The sequence below is a fragment of the Lissotriton vulgaris genome, chromosome 2_1 (genome assembly GCF_964263255.1).
Source record: "Lissotriton vulgaris chromosome 2_1, aLisVul1.2, whole genome shotgun sequence".
In the NCBI taxonomy this organism is placed as follows: Eukaryota; Metazoa; Chordata; class Amphibia; order Caudata; family Salamandridae; genus Lissotriton; species Lissotriton vulgaris.
Genome location: NC_141687.1, coordinates 1,856,918,683 through 1,856,939,742, shown reverse-complemented (window position 1 = coordinate 1,856,939,742; position 21,060 = coordinate 1,856,918,683). Strand labels below are relative to the sequence as shown.

The window sequence follows — 21,060 nt, the reverse complement described above, 5'->3', positions numbered from 1 at the left end:
GCATTTTTTTTAAACTTGTGATGACACTTTATCAAATCATATGGAATATTATGATTGTTACTTGATTTACATGCCAAACCTTTTCATGGCTCATCATTTCAAGGCAGACACTTGGTTCGGCTCTCGCTGAACCAAATTTGAAAACATTAAAGTATTAATCTTCGAAGACATTTTTCTTCACATACAACTATGAGGAGAAGCCGTTGGGTCACTCGTGCACTTTTCCATACCATACAGTAATCGTTATGCTAACGAATCACTTCCGTGTTTCACGCTGACAGGAGGGGTGGGTGATCGCGGGGCAGCGATATTACTTCAGAGCAGCTCGATTCGCAACTGCTTCTGCCTTTTCGTGCTGAGAGACTGCCGAGCCAAAGGCACTGGGATGCGAGATTCAGCAAGGCTTCGAGCTTTCCGTGAGGAGGGAGTACTGAGAGGGACATAGCCACTTTGAGCACAAAACGAGTAGACCGAAGAAGCAAGGCACACACTTTATTCATTTGGGTTAGCAGGCATTATAAAACACTGGACGATTACGTAGAGTAAAAGCAAGATGGCGGCGCCCAGCCGCGACTTCTTAGGCTTTGCTCTATGACCCCGTACAATGGGCACCAGAAGACGGGGGCTGTGGCGCGTGCCGTGGGTTGCGACCGTGCTACCGAGCGCAACAGGAGGATGGTGGGAGGGTCTTCTTCGTGGCTTTATGTCCACGTCTGCGGGCTCTTCCCAGCACATATGCGGGCTAAGGAGGATCCTTCCTCGGTACATGAGTGGCATGGGAGCCCCGCGGCTGTGCCCTCCTTGGCGAGTGCTCTTCTTTGGTACTGACCTGTTCGCTATGGAGATACTTAGAAGTCTACACGAGACCAGGTAACAGCAGATGGAGAGGAGTGGTTAATACCTTCAGTCACCCACTCTGAGTCCTGCTTTTTACTCTGGATCCCATGCATGTTCTTTCCTGTTGTGGGTATTCGGTGTAAATTTTGCTCACGCTCCGCCCTATTGACGGTATAAGTATAGTTTGTTATTAGTCAATAAAAAACATAACACAATGCATATGAGCGTATATTAAAATAAAAAAACAAACAGGCACAGAATGTACACATAAAAACGATTGGTAAGAAAAAAGAACAAATACATTTATAAGGCTGTATTACTTCCAAATGCTCTCCGTTATGTTTTTAATCATTGCAAGAGTAGTTCATGTATATGTAAGTGGGGCAAGTGTTCTCTAAAGGATTGTGGAATACGGAACACTGGCAATTGTAATAGCTTATGCTTCTTTGCACATTATGTGAAACATAACAACGCTACATAGTGATCGAAAGAGAAGCATTATCTGTTCTTTGGGCTGCCAGACACTTTAGAACTTATTCATGGGGCATAGCTTTTGCGATCAAAACGAACCATCAGCCGGTGATAAATGTTTTTTCAACAAAGGGTTTGGGCTCCTAGAATTGCAAGGTGGTTGGCCAATCTGGAAGAATTTAATTTTGTGATGCAATTTATTTTGGGATCAAAAAAATGATATAGCTGATGCTCTATCTAGGAATAAAGTTGTGGCACAGGCACACAATTTTTCTGGGGACGAATTGCAAGTATTTGGTTGAGGTGTAGATTTAGAATGTTTTGATGAAGAATTGATCACAATAAAATGAATGAATGAAATGTCATTTAAAGAGCGCCTGGTTACACTAACGGTGTGTCCCCGCGCTAGATTCAGACCATCTGGGATAGAGCAGAAGGGCAAGATGCAACAATAAGACCTAAAACAGAGACCTAAATAGTCAAGTTTTTAGTTGTTTGCAAAAAGCTTGTTTGGCCGAGCATGCTTTCAGCGGGGTCGGTAGGTAGTTCCAAACTTTAGAAGCCAAATAGCTGAAAGAACGAGCCCCCATTCTAGCTTTCCAGATTCTGGGAACCTTTGTCTGCAAATTTCCGCATGACCCGAGGGTGTGAGAGGGGAGGTAAGGCGTGATTAGAGAACGCAGGTAGCTGGGTCTGCTGTTCCACCAGATTTTGTGGCAGTAACACATTGCTTTAAAAGTGACTCTTTTTTCGACTGGTAGCCAGTGTAAGGTATTGAGTGCTTTCGTGGCTGGCGATCTTCTAGGAGGACCTAATAGCAGGCGAGCTGCTGCTTTCTGAATGCGCTGGAGTCTCCACAGACTCCCTTTGTTGGCACCGAGATATCGGACATTACCATAGTCCAGTTGCGATGTGACCAGTGCATGCACAATGGTCTTTTTAGCTGATAGAGGTAGAAGGTCAATCAGTTTCCATAGCATTTTAAGAATGGCGAAGCACTTGCCTGCAACTATTTTGATTTGGTGGTCAGAGGAAAGATCCGAGTCGAACCAAATTCCAAGAATTTTTGTGTTTTTTCTGGGTGTGGGGATCTGGCCCAGGGATGTGGGCCACCATGCCGATGACCATATAGAGGGTGATTTCCCTACAATCAGTATCTACATCTTATTGCCATTCAATTTAAGGCAGTGATTAGCCATCCAAGTGGCTCGTTCTTCTAAGCATAAGGAGAAGCAGGAGGCTGCAGCTTCAGGATTTTTAGATAGAGTGACTATAAGCTGGGTTTCATCTGCATATGACACAATAGGCACCTTGTGCTGTTCCACAATATCTGCAAATGGGCCAATATACAGGTTGAACAAAGTTGGGCTTAAAATAGAGCCCTGAGGGATACCTTGCTGTTGGACTTGGCCCTTCTGGCAAGTTCACCCCTAATCTTTTTGCTTTTAGGGCCACACGCATCATTGTTTGATTTTGCAATTCCTAATTTGCGATTTTTAGGGAATCACAAATTAGGAATTGCAAAATGGGATGCATGATTTTTTTCCCATAATATTTGAGAATCAGTAAAAATCGCAATTTTTACAGATTCGCAAACATTATGGCAATACTAAATTGCGATTTCGCAATTCCCATTGATTCCTATGGGCCAAAAGGCCCATAGGAATCAATGGGAAGGCATTTTCAAATTGCGATTTTCTTTTTTAGAAACGCGATTTGTTCATGCATTACATGGGTGCAGCGGGGAGTCCAAAGGACCTCCCCCTGCACCCCTGTAATGTATTTTTAAGTGCATGTTTCACACACACACATGTCCTAAGGACATGTGTGTCTGTAACATTACACTTTAAAAAATGCATTTTTGTGCATATTTAAACATTTTCGCAAATTACCACGAGGTTCAACCTCGTGGTAATTTGCACCCCCTATTTTGAAATTCACAAATTTCAAAACAATGATGCATTGCTTTTAAGGAATCGCAAAATTGCGATTCCTTAACAGCAATCGCATTTTTGGAAATCGCTAAAAATAGCGATTTTCAAAAAAATGCACGATGCATCCCAAAAACGTATTTAGGAAGTGCAAACGGCCGAATTTACCGATTCGCACCGTTTGCACTTCCTAAATAGGTTGATGCATGTGCCCCTTTGTCTGTGATCTGTGTTAGTGATTTTTGGTCTCTACGCACTTTTTCCCTGTGTCCCAGAGTAAAATGCGTGCGTGTAGTGAGGCTGGCCTACCGTCCCATAGGAATGCAAGGGGAATGTATGTGTCCATGTTAATTCCTGATGAGTGAGGTGTGCAGGCTTGAGTTTGGTATGTGCGAACTCGTGAGATTGAATGCTGCGCAATGATGTATGCGGCGTGTATGTGTCTAGTGTGGAAGTGCCACTTCTAGACATTGGTGTGTGTGTGCAGTAAGGGTGCTGGCGTGTGATTGGCTGGAGCTGGCTGGTGAGCCTGGCTCCAGGAGTCTGGATGGGTCTGCCCGGTGGTGAGTGTGGAGATTAGCATGCTGATGGCTGGGGAGGAGTGCACCTGGGTCCTGAATAGTGCTGGGCTTTCCCCACACAATGCTGGCTCCGCCCCCTGTGGTGCGTCTAATGACCCTAGCCCTGCCAGTGAATAGAGTGAGGGGCTGAGCACATCAAGAGTGCTCACAAACCAGCTGCGACTGGTTTTTCCCCTCACCCTGAGCACAGACAAAGGATTTTACAGTATAAGAAGGGGCTGTGTCCCCTTACAAGTTGTTCTCTTTCCTGATCCTACAGAGGGGGGCTGCTGCTGCTGGGCGCCAGGAGGAATCGCCACTAGGACCACCTTTCTGCCTGGAGGGACCAGTGAGCTGGGCCCAGCCTTGCCCCCCCACCTTGCTTCATGTCAAGAGGGACTTTGTTGCTGGACTTTTTGTTCCCTATTGCGCTTGGGAGCGCTCTACCTTGTCCCTATCGCTGGGAGCGCTTTGCTTTCACCCCTAGCGCCTGATAGCTCTTTAATTTTGCCTTTAGCGCTGGGAGCGCTTTACTTTCACTGCTAAGCGCTGGGAGCGCTTTATTTCTTCTTTAAAGCGCCTGGGAGCGCTGTGATTGTCGGTAGCGCTGGGGAGCACTTTATGTACTTGGAGCCGGTGCCCACCCGGCATTGCCCCAAAAGATTGCCGCGCCCTGGACCCCGTTTAATATTTCACTCGAGGGGGCCTACCCCTCAGTGAATTTAGCCCCCGCCTACAGTGCCTGGGCGGGCCGCCGCGCTGCCCGCGATGACCCGGAAGTTCTGGGGCCAGGCGGTCGGAAGTCCCGCCCCCGGGGAGAGAAGGAGAAGTGCAGCCGGAGATAGTGCGGGGCTCCCGTGAGGTTGGGAGAGCCCCGCACTGAAGGGAGACGCCGCCGAGACCGCAGCGCTGACGAGGAGCCCCTGTGAAGGGTGGGGCTCCACCACGCGGCACAGGAGGCCAGAGGCAACACCCGAAGAAGACCGGCGGCATACCAGAGCCGGTGAGTGGGGCATTTGTGATGTTGGTAGCAGAGGGGGGCGTTGGGGCACATTGCTGGTGCCCGATTTCCCTCCCCCCCCCACCCAGTGTGCTCACTCCGACGAGTGGGGCATTTGTAATTTAGGAGCCCCGAGGCTCCCAGGGCATTTCCTGCCTCGGAGTCCCCCGAGTGGGACTCCAGCGTTTGGGGCACGTTTGTGAATGAGCCCTGAGAGGCTCAAGCGGCCCCATGTGTTGACTAACCCCGAAGGGCTCGAGGGGGCATTGCTTAGTTTTAAAGCCCAGATATGGCTCAGGGGCATCTTGGCAAACTTGAGTCCCCCGAGAGGGACTCCACCTATCCCGGGCATATTTCTCCCGAGTCCCCAGAGGGGGGACTCCAACGCCTGGCAGCCCACATTGTGTAGAGCCCCGGAGGCTCAGGGGCATTGCTTTGTTTAGAGCCCAAGAGGCTCTTGAGGGACAGTTAGTTGGTTAGAGCCCCGAGGCTCCCACGCTGTGTTTGGCCCCATTGTTGTTCTTGAGCCCACGAGGCTCCAACGTTGGCCCCATCAGTGTCTTCAGCTGCCCAGCACTTAGTGGGCAGTTGCCATGTTTAGGTTTGTTCTTGGCAGCCTGCGCAGCCTGCCCTGACATTTTGGACCAAGGGCATTTGAGCCCTTAAGAGGCCAGGTGGCCTGAGGGACAGTTCTAGTGTTGTGCCTATGTGCACCTTGCGCAATTCATGATTTACTTGCGCAATTCGTGATTTACTTGCCAATGTGATTTCTGCGCAATTGTTCTACCTGCACCTCTGAGTGTTTTTATGCATCAGGTGTTTTGCTTCTTTCCCTTTGCTATGTGTTATATGCTTAGGTGATTAGTTCCTGCTAGTAAGGTCCTGGTTCCCTGCGTGATTTTCCTAAAGTGGTTAGGGTTGCGTAGGTGGTACTTACCCTTTACCAGTAATTACTGGTTGTGTGCTACATGTACTATTTTGGTGCTACCGTCATTATATGTTCTATGTGCTAAGTGTTATACCTACAAGTATTATTATTCCTACAAAGTGCTAATTACAACAAGTATTCTAATTCTAAAAGTGCATACCCCTGACAGTGGTCCATGTGGCCCTGTCCTGTACATAATCCCCTGTAAATTCTGCCCGTGCCTGTTGGCACATTGTAAAGTGTGTATTTTTATCTAATGTGTTTTGCTATAATACCAAAGGCTATTTTGTTATATAACCTTGTGTGGAGTTTCCTTTGTGGTGGGCCTTGGGTGTTGTTGCTGGGTGCGCGCGCAAACGCTTTACACATTGCCTCCGAGCTTAGCCCTGCTGCTCGCGTCACGTTACCTAGAGGGTGAGCAGGGGTTATCTTGGTGTGTAACTCCCTTGCCCTTACTTGGGAATGGTGGTCTCTGACTGACTTTGGCGCGAGCCTTGGCCAGCCAGAGATTCCGTTTCTAACACTTGCGCCAAAGGCATATTTTCCGATAGGAAAGGCTTCTGAGACACCGGAAAGCTGCGGTAATGGAGATGGGAACATAGCCAGCGGAGCGCAGTCTCTGCAACCCCGCAATGGCTGAGTCTTTGGGAAAGGAGACTATGGGAGACTGTGTCAAAGGCCGCACTAAAGTCCAAAAGTATCAGTGCAGCCATTTGACCGGCATCAGCGTATTTCCTAAAAGTTTCAGCGGCTAGTAAAATAGCAGATTCTGCCGAGTAGGATGTCCTAAAGCCTAACTGGGTGGAATGGTAAAGATCATTAGTAGTGATCGAATCAGTGAGTTGGTAGTGTACCACTTTCTCTGCTATTTTGGCAAGAGTCGGGAGTAAGGAGATAGGATATAAGTTATCTAGTGGCATTTTATCATTTGAAGGCTTTTTATGTAATGGTTGGACTATATCTTGTTTCCATTTCAATGGTTGGATGCGGTTAAGGAAGATGCAGAATTGGCAATACTGGCTATCTATGTTAAGGAAGGCTGGTCTGATGTTATAGACATGAAGAGGTATGCAAAAGTTAAAGATGAATTGAATGTGAATGAATGGGGTGTCCGGAGAGGTGGCAAACTCATTGCTCCAATGGCATTGAGAAAAAGAATTGTAAATGGTGGCCACCAGGGTCATTTGAGAAGGAACAAGACAAAGAGCAGGTTGAGAGAATTGTTCTGGTGGCCAGGGATGGATAACGATGTGGAGGAAGTAGTTAAAGAATGTACTCCATGTGGAAAGAGTGACAACATTGTGAAAGCTAATACTCAACCGCTTCAATCTCTTACTTATCTTGCTGGTCCCTGGTTGAAGGTTGCCATTGATATAATGGGTCCTTTTCTTTTAACATTATGGGACATCGTAACCCGTGGTAGTCATGGTAGACTATTATTCGAAGTGGTTTGAGATTGAATTAATGAGTGAAGTGACAAGTAAAAATGTAATACAATTCATGGAGAAATTATTCATTAGAGAAGGTTATCCAGAAGAAATGACATCGGACAGTTGTCCACAATTCTGTTCCCAGGATGTGGAAACTTATTTATGTCACAGGAACATTCGTCATTGTAAAACAGCAGTATACAATCCCAGGGCCAATTGCGTTGTTGAATGGGTCAATAGGATTGTGAAGGAAAGCATTCAATTGGCAGTGGCGAATTGGAGAAATGTTATCAATCATGTTAGCAAAATATTATGGGAACACAGAACTATTATACACTGTACCAAAGGTTTATTTCTGTTTGAACTACTGAGAAAGAGGAAACTGAAACTCACTGTTGCTTTTGGTTACAAGGCAAGAGGTATTGGGGTTGATGAGAAGGTATTGCAGAAGAAGGTTAGTGAAAAGCAAATATTGTATAAAAAGGTATTTTGATGAGCGACCAGAGCTAAGGAGCTTGATGTGATGTGTGGTCAAAAGGTCAGATTTAAATTGCCAGGATGCATAAGAAAAGGAAGATCAGTGTTTTTGGAACCCAAGGTGGGCAAGAGAGTATGGAGGAGCTATGTAGAATTGCAGGATGGATCAAGACAGAATATGAGCAGGTTGGTAAAAGTAAGTGATCTGTGTGAAGACAATGCTTAGGAAGGAAAAGATGCAAGGGCGATTGTGAGCAAATAAACTCGAGAGTCATGTAAGAAAAAATGAACGTTCGGCTGACATGGAGGATCAAGACGGGGCCAGAAAGAAACAAGAAATACATTTTCAAAAGAAGTACAAAGAATTTGGGTGTTCAGGTTACGCATCTGTATATTTTATCTTCAGTTTGTAGGTATAGCATTTTGTACAGTTGTTTGATAATTAGTATTTATATTTATGAGTTGGCGATATTTCTTCCTTTGTAAAAGTTATTTTAAGTGAGGACATATGTTATGTTGTAAACCGTACAAGACTAGCTCGTGTATTAATGTGAGTGGAGCCAGTGCTCTGTAAAGGAATGTAGAATGCAGAACACTGGCAATGTGTTTCAAGGGAGAAGTGGAGTTTCAGCTGAGCAAGAATGTCAACCTGCACAGGGGAGTCGTAGAATAAAGTTTACATATATTAACACACAAACAGGCTCCAATTTATGTGTGTTCACACTACAGTCTCAGCTGCGTCCCGCTAATAAAGTGCCTGCTACCCTTTGCCTTATATATGCTCAAGTTCCCTACATTAAGGAGGTACCTACTTCTCCCATCTCTCGTCCTACCTCATACCAGACTGTAACTCCAGAGAGAGCACAAAAGATTTCTTTCATGTTTGTGCAGGTTGTTTTCTAGTTTGAGGGGGCAATGGGCGGTGATGCTTTGTGCAAATACCCTTGAGGCAAGATTTAACCCAACCTCTGACTTGGTGCATAATCTTTGTTGAGTAAAGTGCTTTTAGCGCGTAACCTAAAGTAGATCATATTCAAACATATCTTAACTCCTCAAACTTTCATGGTGCATTAGCGGGATTCTTTGTTGAATATATTTAGTGATAGGTGTGGCGTGATCAGGGGAGCTTTTGAGGGAATGTTAACTGTGGGATATTGGAGGAATTGGTTGTACTCCTCATACTCCGCTAGTGGTGGTTAGTTATATTCATTAATGGCCAATGGCACTTTTTACATGTGTTACGATGCACAAGTGTGACATAGTGTGTTACGCTTGTGTCTATTTTATTTGATGCTGTCTCTTTAACGATAGGTACGCGAGCACGACATGGGTATGTTGCACTTGTGTCTATTTTATTTAACTCCTGGTCTGCCGCTGTAACTGCTCTATTGTATGCTAATGGGAATGTGTATATTCAAATTGGGGAGATGTGTGTGTGTACATATACATATATATATATATATATATATATATATATATATATATATGTATGTGGGTGAGTGGTTGCTGATCATATGTTGGTGTCATGAACACCTGATTAACACACATCTGTGGAGAATAAACTTGGTTTGTGTTGGGAAGTTATTTGCGTTTCATGGAAGTTATTGCAAAGTGATTTGTATCTTTTGGTACACTAGCAACAAGGATTTCTATCTTTTCCTACAGCACTCCCTGAGGCACCCTGAACTTGATAGACCTCACCCTTGCAGACATGATGACATTCTACTCCGTTATCAATTTTTGTACCATCCTGGTAGCTTGTGCGTTGACCGCAACAAGGCTATGAGTTCAGCTATAAACTTTCAACATCTAACTAAGACACACAGACTGGCTGGAGAAAAGAAGAGCGCTGATGCTTCTTGGCAGGTGCATGTGCCTTGCTAGAAGTATTGGCTTAAGAAATCTCCTCATGGATTGATCTAACTTGATCTGAACTGGTGTGGCGAAGTGAGCTAAAGAACAATGATGGATTCAACCCAGATCTGTGACTTGGGGTGAGTGTCTGAAAAAATTCAGCACTCACTCCATTATCTCCTTGTGTTTGCTAACTTGGGGCAGCAGCACAGGAGGTGCAACCATGATTTGTGTTTGTAATTGCGTAGTCTACAGGGTCTGCCCCCACACTGATGGGCCCAAGCAGGATTAAATTATGTAACTGGTGTAGACCTAATAGCCTCATACATTGAATCGTTGTGCAGGCCCTTTCGTTCATTGTTTCCAGAAAGTATGGTTGAGGTTCCCCCTCCAAGTAGTACTTATTCAGTGGAAGAAGGATAGTAGAGTTTTTCATTGAAATTGAATCCTGAACTCTCAATGTTGTTTTTACCTGCCCGTTTGTAGCCTTTTTTCCAGGCTTTGTAAGAAAGTTCCCCGTTCTTTAATGTTGATTGATCTATTTGGAGGGACATAATGGCTTTGTGCAGGTACTAGTGCCAGGGATTGCCCTGGGTCTCAAAGATTGCTTTCAGATGGGGTTTTAGTGAGTTGGCGGGTGCTCTTAACAGTAATACCTTGAATTGTTTGTGCATAATCACTCCTATGAACGCCATGGTCATTTCCACATGCCTCTACTCCCCTATCCAGCCACTGAACATTATTGATTATTCAGAATGAACTAACTTTCACACCCAGGTCATACTCAAGGCCTCTAAAACCATATGTGTGTGTGTAGGGGTGGGGGGGGGGGGGGGGTAGACGTGTCAATAACTGTTTAGCCTTAAACTATTGGAACGGTTGCAAGACGGCACTGTTAGTATTTGTTAATTTATTATATATGATGTAACGATTATAATTTCCGAACCTTTCTTCTTTGCTTTGTCTTTTAATAGAAGTGAGTATAAAGATCCGCTGATTGAAAAATTAGAAGTTGTTACGCTGCCATCTCTGTTGCCAAAAGGGCTACCTGTCAAAAACTATGCTGTGAAATATTGCCTTCCGAACTACGAATGGCCTGATGTAGGACCTTGTGATCAGTTTGATGTTGGCGTAGTGACTTCATTTGGCCGCCTCCTGCCTGAAGATCTTATTCTAAAATTCCCATAGTAAGTCTCATCTGAAGTTGCTGCACCCCGATAATTCCTCGATCTACTGTACAATCACATTATTCTGTTTCTAGTTTTAAAGATTAATATAATACATGGATGCCTGATGTCCCTGTACAATATCCCATCTCTAATCTTTTAATTACCTTCTAGTCATGATTTCTGGCCACTGTAATAACATCTACCATGAAAATCAAGTCATTATTTATGGTAAAACCTGACCTATTGCACTGCTGAGGATCAATACCTAGAACAGGAATCTGCTATTTTATCCACACAAACTAAAACACAAAGCTTTAATACAGATTTACATTAAAATTAAGAGCAATTGAATGTTTACAAGAAATTAAAGCTGCTTGTTGAGCCACGGAATATCTTTGGTAATTTGCAGTATTTTTATAATGTATGTCGGGGGTACTTATCACATGCGTTATGTTCCTTTTCTTGTGATTCAGAGAGCCCTGAGAATATGGACTAAAAGGTAAGGCATGCTGCGGGAAATGTTGGGCCATGTGTACTGGGAATATGAGGGTTCAAGTATTTGATGACACTATTTTGGATAATTTTATGAACATGAATGCACTTGGAAAAAGAGATGATATGGCAGGTTACAAGGGTGACAGACTTGCACTTAGATTGAGAGGTTATTTGTGTAGTACCACTGTGTTTTATAGAATGAATAGGGAGAAAGTGCAAAATATGTGTTTAATTTAGTTATGATTAGGTACATTTAAACAAGTTATATATGTGTAACCTAGTTGTAGGCAGATGTTTGTGTCTTAGACAGGAACACTTTTGTGCTTTGTTTCTATGACAGAGGGGAGTGTCTTTATTACTTTTACCAAAGCATCCTAAAGAAAAGAGTTCATGACCCTTAGAGACTACACCGTTGCGTAAAAGACCAGGTTGGTTATTCCGACCGCACTATTACAATGCAACCGCCCATAGGACGGTCGCAAGCCTCCATTTGTCAATGGAAGATTGTGCGGCGGGGGGAAAAGGCCTGCAGCACAAGCTCCTATAGACAAATGGATGCATTGAAACATCCCTGCACCGTGTGGCTGGCACCATGCGTTGCCTGGCACCCAGGCCCCTAGAGCGGAGGTATGGGGTCGCTGCTAGGGGCCCCCAAAGACACTTTTCAACAGCAGTTCCATGTCAGAAGGGCTGACATTGAACTGCTGTCGGAAAGTACCATCATAATCCTGATGGTGGAGCCGAGGCCAGCTCCGTCATCATTGTGGATTATGGATGGCTTCCGACGGGCTCCCTGAACCGTTGATCGGATCATAAGCCAGCAGGTGGACCGCTGTGTGAGATGTCGGTGGGCCGTACCCACCGACATCATAATTAGATCCAATATGTATTCATAGTTGTTACCATCACACGAGTGCAAGGGAAAAGGAAGTGCAGTTAATGTAGGTCCGATGTCGCCTCAGGCCGCAATGCATCCCAATATTTGTGTGCTCTAGTCCAATGTGTTTGAGGTTTTTTTAATATGTTATATACTGCTTTAACGCTTTTAAAAAGAAACAAAGGCTGGTTTGATCTGGATGTGACTGACAACCTTCTTAGTAGACCTCATGGCTTGGATCATCAAGGTAACGTTTCACATCTTTGCCCAATATTTACTTTGTCATCTTACTATCCCTTCCCAGCGGAATCCTGAATGTGCACCCCAGCTGTCTTCCCCGCTGGCGAGGCTCTGCTCCCATTTATCATACGATACTGAATGGAGACACAGTCACAGGAGTTACCATCATGCAGATTAGACCAAAAAGGTATGCTTTATCTTGGTTCCCTAATGTCATCATTGTGGTTGATGGCAACCATGGTAAGATACTGAATAACTTTCAGGTCAATCGCCTATGAAAACGAGCATGCCATTGTGTTCCTTTGTGCCTTCTCCTTCTCTCCCCAGTATTCATTATCCATAGCAGAGTACAATAGCCAAACGTATGGTTTGAATTAATTGAGCTTGTTTTCCCGATCGTCTTTTTTTATTTTTTTTATTTTTTAGATTTGATGTGGGTCCTATTCTTATGCAAGAAAAGATTGCCATTCCAAAACAGTCCACCGCAAAGGATTTGGAGATATTACTATCGAAATTGGGCTCTGCGATGGTAAAGTAAACAGGAAATGGACGTAATGACAGCTGCAAACTGTTAAATTCACTCACTTGCATCTTAATCGTTTCTCTACAATAATAAATGGCTTCCCCAGAAACCCAGTATTAAGGATTTGATAATTTGAATGACTTAGGAAAGGGGATAAGTACATTTGCATTGTAACAACATAACTCGGGGATTGATTTATTTCTTTCATACCCTTGCAGCTTCAAAAAAAAAGTCGAATTCTGTATACTCCAACCAATAAATGTGTGTTTCTTGTAGATTGGCTATGTTTATCAGATGAAATTAAACATGCAGAGTCCTGTGATAAGAACTCCACAGAACTTTAAGAATCGGGTGCTCAGGTTGTGAATGTTTTCATGAGCGATCTTGGTTCTTTTTCTCTTGCAGCTGATCTCGGTGCTGAAGAGCCTACCTCAGACTTTAGAAAACAAGCAAGAGCAGCCAAAGGAAGGAGCTACAGTTGGTTAGTACTTTACTTTTACATAAAAACGTGTTAATCAATTAAAACAATATTGTCCTCAGTTTTTCATTGCATAGCTCTAATTCTCGGGCTAAGAGCACTAAACTTGTTTTTTGTGGGAGAAGGGGTGGAGATTGGGGAGTCATGGTCGTGAGCTGACCTGCAGGTTTGCTCATGAAACTTGTATATCTCTGTTTTCTAGGGCAAATGGTTGATGATCCAGAAAAGACTGACTCAGCCGTGGGTCCTTCTGATGTTTTATTTAACAACCATGGCTGTAATAATGTTTTGAACATGCACATTCAGGGTTAGAGTAACAAAGGGTAGCATTTCCAGTTTACTTCTTGCTTTTGGAACTGTTCTTCTATAAGGGTAGTTTGTTTGGTAAAGGGCCTCCACTTACCAAAAGTCAAGCTGGTTAATTTGAGGCTGTGTGCAATCAATGACAAACGTTATTTATGTTTGTTTTCCTAATGTTGGGCTTTGGAAGAATGTTTGAAGTTGTCCAAAATATGTGTCCTGTCTTATTCCAGTACTGAGTTTTGTGTTGCATCACGGCACAGGTCTTCAAACGTTTGCTTTTAGCCTCCCCAAAGCAAAATGCTTTGAAGGCTAGTCTTGAATCCATAACTTTATAGCATTGATTGGAGGAGCGTGAGGGGCAGGGATAGTTTTTCTATAGCTCATAATTCACAATAAATGTTAGAATTATAAAAGAGCAACTGCACCAAACAAAAACACAAATTGGTCTGATCTGGATTCTTTCCTTTTCTGTTACTCTAAGACCCCTGTGCTCCAGAGGATCAGGCCTCTGCATCAGACTGCAATCTGCCTGGCCCTCCTCTTGCCATCCCGTGGCCTAAACCTTTTACAGAACTAAAAACTATCATGCCTGAAAGGTATATCTTGAGAGGCCTCAGCCTGTTACCCGGAAGAAATGTAAAGGTTTACAGTTGTTCAAGTTCCTATTATAAAGGCTGCTTGGGAGTGTAGGCTTTAATTGATAGTCACTTGGACTCCATGGTAAAAAAAAATATTTATTCTTCTTGAAAGGTAATTTAAGGTTGTTAACAGCTTGGACAGGTATGTCTGATCTATTTTATTACAGACTTTAACCCCCGCCCTGCATGTAGGTTATATGGGTTCCTGATATTTTTTGTCAAAGCACACACAACAGTTAGAGTACATACTTAGACCTAGGCTTCTCTTTATGGTTCTGAGACTCAGAGTCCAGCTGTGTGGTCTGGAGGGGCATACCAACTGCACCCTCTAGTTAACATGGGACTACGGTCCATTGTCTGGGTCACATTAAGTGGTGGAGGGAGTATCCCTTTTCTAGTTGATAGTACTGGGATAACTATGGTGCCTACAGGCCTCAAAGGTGCAAAGATCCGCTTTAATGTTATGCCCAGACCCTTACCCAACATCCCTGTGTTTGATTTATGTTTCGTTGGAGGACTCCTTATTGTTTGTGAATATGTGGTTGCAGAGACCCGTGGGATCTGTTTTGGCTACCCCTAATAAAACATAGCACACAATTGAGATTGAGGTACAGTCTTCCCAGACAGTGGGGGTGTGTTGCTTGCATTCCTGAGCTAAAGGATGTAGCCACAGACAATGAAGTATGAGAGAATGGAGACAGGGCTGTCTTCGTTATTTAATTGTGACATGCTAGCAAGAGTCGGATAAGTATTAGTCCTTAACTCTGCCATTTGGGTTGAAAGTGGGAAAGAGTAGGTGAGTCAGGAGAGACTGGTATTATGAAGAGGGAATCTTCCAGGCAGAGCCAGCCCTCTTTATCTTTCTTCTGAGTGCTACTCCAGAAGGCTTGTAAAGCCAGGCACAGGGTCTTCATATGTCAATATTCCTTTGTTTTGGATGCTTCCGATGAAGCTAGTCTCGTCACTACCTTCTATGACAGCCATCACAGTTGACAAAGAATGTGTCTGCTCTACAGAAGTAAAAATTAACTATGAACTGGAACAACTCCAAACTTGTACATGAGCTTTGACAATGGGATTAATTTCCCCTTGAACATTTGTATAAAAGTTGGAAAATGTGTATAAAAATGGGAAAATGTGTATAAAAGTGAGACCAAAGAATTCCACTGGGTTCCATTTCCATCTTCTTCACTGACCAAGGGAGAGTGTGTTCTGCATAGTACTTGAAGGACTTCTCATATTGAAAGCTCCCAGAGGTTAGGGCACATTAGAAGTCTGCATTTCGTGCTGGAGAGCTGCAGGTGTGAATGTGATATGGCTTGCCTGTAGTGGGAAAGGAGCACCAGAATCTGCCCCAGGGGAAGCCTAGCCGATATGCCCAGAGTGAGTTGAGCCCCCAGAGACACCGGCTAAACTGGAGAGAGTAACGGTAACCATGTCTGAAGAATGTCTCTGAACAGTTTTCACAACAAGCTAAGTGAGACAAATCCTCCTATGTCCCATGAATTTGTCAGCCAGTGTAACTGCAACATGCCTGTAATGTGCCAGAGACTGGAGAACTGGTGCAGACTCTGCCATGACATTGGAACTTGCGATCGAAGACCTGAAACTGCTCCTGGGAGCATTTCAGTTGGAGTGGTAAAGATTGGAGGGGCTCTAGCTCACACCAGTGTGAGCTACGAGAAGGACCACTTGCAAATACCGTATTTACCAGCTGGTGTGCGTTTGTTTGTTCCAGGAATCAATTCACTAGGTAACTTGAGAAGTGTGAACTTGAACATAGACTGTCTCACCATGTGCTAAAACTCCAGCAGGCTATTTTACCCAGTAGGACTGAATCGCCCTAAAGAACCCTAGTAGTGAGACATATATGGAGTGACCTAAAGGCCTCCGAACCAGGGCACCGCTTGCACCTTATTACAGTGAGCTTTCTCCTGTTCCAGATTACACTTGAATATTTCTCTATGCTTAGAATCCAGTCTAGTCACCCTCTCTAACCTGAAAATCAAATACAGAAGGGTGTACTTGGCGCACTTGTTTACAGTGCCATTGTAGGCCAGGCATGGGTCATCAGTAGAAAAATGCCCAACACTTGAGGGTTGTGGCCCAGCAATCACTTCGTGCTCCCTGGTCCCCGAATGGGTTCTGACATTTGCTTTCACAAACCAGCTAAATCCTAAGACAAGACCGTGCATTGGAATAAGCTTTCTTTCTTTGAAGAAGCACACTATAAAATAGCAAGCATTGGCAAAGCCAATTGGTCTCGCCTATGTTTGAGCTATTGGCTTTGCCAGTGTCTTTGAGCCATGTTGTACATCAGCGTGGCTGCTGTTCAGCATGGCTAAAAGTTAGTGGTGTTGCGTAGAGTAGAATGCCTTAGAGGGGAGTGGAGTGGCGTAGGGTGAAGTGACGTAAGGTAGAGTGGCAGAGTAGAGTAACATGGAGTGGTGTAGGGTGGTGCAGAGCAGCATAGAGTAGACCGGTGTAGAGTGGCATTGTGTGGAGTGGCATTTAGTACCACAGAGTGGCATTGAATAGAGTGGTATAGAGTGGAGGTGAGTGGCGTTGAGTAGTGTGGCATAGAGTGGCTTATAGTAGAGTGCTGTGGAGAAGTGTAGAGTAGGACATTTCTTGGTGTATGTAACTAAAGCGTCAATATAGATGGCAGATCAGATGAAAATGAAATAAATCAGAAGCCCTATGCCTGTGTTAAAAGTAGAAAAGTACATAGCACAACCAGGAATAATACTGAAACGGTTATAAAGTAAAAAAAAAAATTGCATCACAAAAAGACGAGGCAGAACAAAGACGAGGAAGCACACATGCACTTGGCCTGTGCTCCAGGGAGGAGCTAACACAAAAAGGAGGGGAAGCTGACAGGAGTAAAGTAATTGAAACCAACCAATAGTATGCTCTTGGTGGGTTGTAAACCCACTGAATTGTAAACAATACATCTCGCAATCCATTGCATGCTCTGTGTAGGTGAGACTTAAAAATAAAGCAGAACACACACTTTACCAGCTTGCTTGTCTTTTGCATCTTCAGATGATTTCTTTTGTCCTAGCTTATTTAATTCAGGATAAAAATGTGGGTTCAAAGTACTAAAGTTTGTCACAGAATAAGAACTCGGTCCTCTATAAAAACTGTAAACCCCAACCCCCCACAACCGACAGCATCAGCCTGCTCACACCCACAAACACCTGCTCACCCATTGGGACCCTCTCACAACTCCATCATCTCTGAGGACTAGAAACTCTCTGAAGTGAGGCCCCTCCTGAAGGAACCATCCACTGACCCAGCAGAGCCGAAGTACTAACGGCCCATCTCCCTGAGCCCCTTTCCAGCGAAGGTTCTTGAGAAGGCAATCAACCACCGAATACACTGGCTCCCGATCCGAAAGAGATGTCACTTTAATATTTTGATCCAGACATGCAAAGCACTGTGCAATGAAGGACGAGCATACACCAACAAGCGCATGACCTTCCACTAGCCAACACCTACAATCCACATCTCTCTTCCTTGCTGACACCCCCCAGATCCTCCAAGGCAACAGCAGAGGACGCTCCTCCTCACACCTGGCGGCCAAAGCTTAGAACGACCTTCCCTTCACCTCAAGAGCACTTCATCCCTTTGGCAATTCAGGAAAGGACTCCAGGCCTAGCTGTTCAAACGAACAGATCTCCACAAAGCAGTTAGCAACTCCAGTGCCTTGAGACCCTCACAGGTGATTTGCCCCGCCTTATAAATCTTTTGATTCATTAAATTATTGATTGGTTGACAGGACTATATCTGTAACAACCGTAAGTAATTATATCCCATTCCTGTGGCCCCCGACAGTTAGGCAAATAGTCAGTGGGGTGGCAGATATAGGTAAAGTGTTAGAGGGCTTGTTTTTATTGTGGCTGAATGGATGGATTTCCCTGTAATACATCTCAAAAGTTTCATGACTTTTAACTTTTAACTTTTTGTGTAGTTACTGGAAGTGTAGAGGTGAATGGAGGCTTGCTTTTATTAAACCATCACAATCCGTGTGCCCATTATGTTGCCTAAAGTTCTATCCTGACTTCAATATACCTCTAATATTACAACGTGGCAACCCTAGCCCTCGGTGTCTTTTTGAAGGGTATGCCCTTGAGCACTTGAGAAACAATTAAATTCTTTTCATTCTTCTTTCTGTATTCTGTTTCATATTCAAATCATCTTTTTTTTAAATGACACATTTTGCATACAGTTCATAAATAATTCCAGCTTTTTTCTTTTTTATTGTACAATATTTACTCCTATTCAATTAATCCTTGGAATAATATATGTTTTTTAATGTCCCACATAGACCAATGTGTAAGGACTTGTAAGGCTAGTTTTTTTGCTCCTGTATTTTCTCAAGTTGCCTGTGTGCTCTTTCTAGTCCAGGACCATAGGGGGCTCCTTCAAATCAGTTATCAGTTAATCTTAAATATAGCTTTAAATATATCCAGGATTCATTTATAGGGAATGATAATACACTTCATCCATCATGCAATACTGTCTCTTGATGCTAAATATCCAAATGTTGTCATTAATAGACCTAAATGCTAAGTCTGCTCTATTGGGACCTGCAGCTTTCACTCAATCTTTGTAAGAGATTTACAATAGTAGAGGGCTCCCAAACATGCTCCGTGAGCACGTAGCGATAGGTTCCATATTAATGTCCCAGAATCAAGTGCAGGCACATTAGGGAAAGCTTGTGGGTCTGTGCGTCTTGGTACATTAGAAAGAAGCATCTCAAAAGCAAACTTTCCTGTCTCTTATCTCTTGGTTGGAGGTCTAAGACGCATTTAATTGTGTAGGGTAATGATGCTAAATTTCTGTATTTCCCTCTCAGCTCCTAAACTGACGGTTACCATGGGCTATATACAATGGGAGGAGCACACTTCGGTCCAGATCTTGCGCATGGAGCGTGCATTGCGACCTGTGGTAAGAGACTGCACAGCAGTAATTCCCACTATCTAAGCTGAATGAATCTCTCTTGAAATCCATCCTGGGTTTCTTGTTTTTCAGGTGAAGTAACTTCTTCACTGATATTTTAGAATGGAGTATGAGTAAACTAAGTCAGTTTTTTAATGCCATTTTTGTTGTTGTTAAGAGTGAACATTTAAGGCACCCCAAGCAATTGAAAAAAGAGATCAATTGAGGCCAACATAACTAAATTGGAAAGGGAGGTTTCATTGCCCCCAGATGGGGAAAGGATGTCACAGCTGAAAAATGTAGGTTAAGGGAAGCGTATGATTCATTGGAAAAATTTGTTTACACCTCGTACAGACAGCATCTGCATGTAGAAAAAGCTAAGGTGGGTGTGATGCTAGCATGGCTGCTGAAGCGGGAAACCCACAACAGAACATATTAAACATAATGAACCTAATTTAACAAGGTTTGTTCCTGCCTGACTATGGTGAATTATTGAGACAGGAAAATGTCCAAGGTCCGAAGCAAAATTGATCATGTGGATGACATTACCTAATGGGACTATCTTCTACTTCTAAGAATCGTAAAAGACAGCAAAAATCTGTGGCCCCCGAGATTGGAATATGGTATTAAGATGCACCTGAGTAGATTACAGGGAACAAACTACTTATTATTAGAATTTGTAAGGGTTAGAAACGTGCATGAATGCTTACACTGGCTTATGGCCTGTTGTATCGGTCAGATAGCTTGCCTTCCATATGGTCCGCAGGAAATGAAATTATGAACGTGAAATGTTATGAATTAGGGTAACTCTGCTGTCCTATAGTGATTTAGAATGTGTGGATTAAGTGTTAACACTGTTTTCACCTAGCGTGACTGTGGAAAAAAATTATTTTAACAAGTCAGTGTTAAGGTTAACTAGAACCTATGAAACGTTTGGGAGACCCTTTTTTAACTGCAAGTGTGCCCATGCACTTGCAGTGGATGGTTGTTGCTCTTCAGTGCTCTGACAATAACCAGGAACCTTTTGGGGTGAGTGACAAAGGTTTCCTATTCACTCACTGTCTTCTTGAATGAGCTATCCAGCCAGTCAGATGCCATAGACAGGCCATTGCCTCTCAATACTCATATCTACTAAGGCCATAACAATCTGGGTCGAGCCCACCCTGACTTTTAGGCGTCAGAGTGACCCGATGATAAAGCATGACACCACTAGGGTGTGTGAGGGTAACTACAACAAATGGAATTTGTTTCCTTCCCCTCTCCCTGGTGGGTATAGGCTCATGTCTTCACATTTGTAACTTATCCTTTCTCATTCTTTGACCGTCCCATGGAAGTCAGCGTGACCCGATGATGAAGCATGAGGTCTTCACATTTGTAACTTCCCTTTCTCATTCTTTGACCGTCCCATGGTTTTGTGGAGTTTTTTTTGTGATTTGGTACTTAAGAAACTCCCATCTCCATTGAAGTGATTTGCACCCCATTATCTGTAACGAGAACTGACAAACACTGGCAAACACTTCCTTAAAGAATTCCAGAACAATGTTAGTTGTAGAGTGCTTAAAGGTAAGGAGTGCCAACAAGAGATTTCGTTTATGAAGAATTTGTAATTATTAAGATCTATTCGAGGGGTAAGTCATATAAGAACAAACTCCAAAGTGTCTTAAGACAACAACACTAAATGAGAATTGAGAACACAAAGCACACGGGAAATCCTATTTATATAGAAATATTTGTATTTTTATATAACAGAATTTAAAAGAAATACATATATATGGAACACATCAGCAAAATATCATGAAAAGATTTAAAATCAAATTAATCAAACAGTTCACAACAGACAACTCCCAACACAATCAGAAAGTGACAGATCTCCACGAGAGAGTAAACGTCACTAAAAAGCAATAC

General features: G+C 43.5%; 1 protein-coding gene across 2 annotated transcripts in view; it reads left to right on the top strand.

The window, feature by feature from the left end:
* Positions 1 to 382: 382 nt before the first annotated feature.
* Positions 383 to 21,060, top strand: part of MTFMT (mitochondrial methionyl-tRNA formyltransferase) — an 87,437-nt gene continuing 66,759 nt past the window's right edge. The window contains exons 1-6 of one of the 2 annotated variants that reach the window (XM_086958036.1): positions 383 to 870; positions 10,463 to 10,675; positions 12,334 to 12,456; positions 12,696 to 12,798; positions 13,198 to 13,273; positions 19,073 to 19,164. In XM_086958036.1, coding sequence (XP_086814162.1) covers positions 605 to 870; positions 10,463 to 10,675; positions 12,334 to 12,456; positions 12,696 to 12,798; positions 13,198 to 13,273; positions 19,073 to 19,164 — 873 coding nt within the window. In that variant the 5' untranslated portion in view covers positions 383 to 604. The remainder of the gene's footprint in view (positions 871 to 10,462; positions 10,676 to 12,333; positions 12,457 to 12,695; positions 12,799 to 13,197; positions 13,274 to 19,072; positions 19,165 to 21,060) is intronic. The other variant, XM_086958035.1, reaches the window with a different exon arrangement.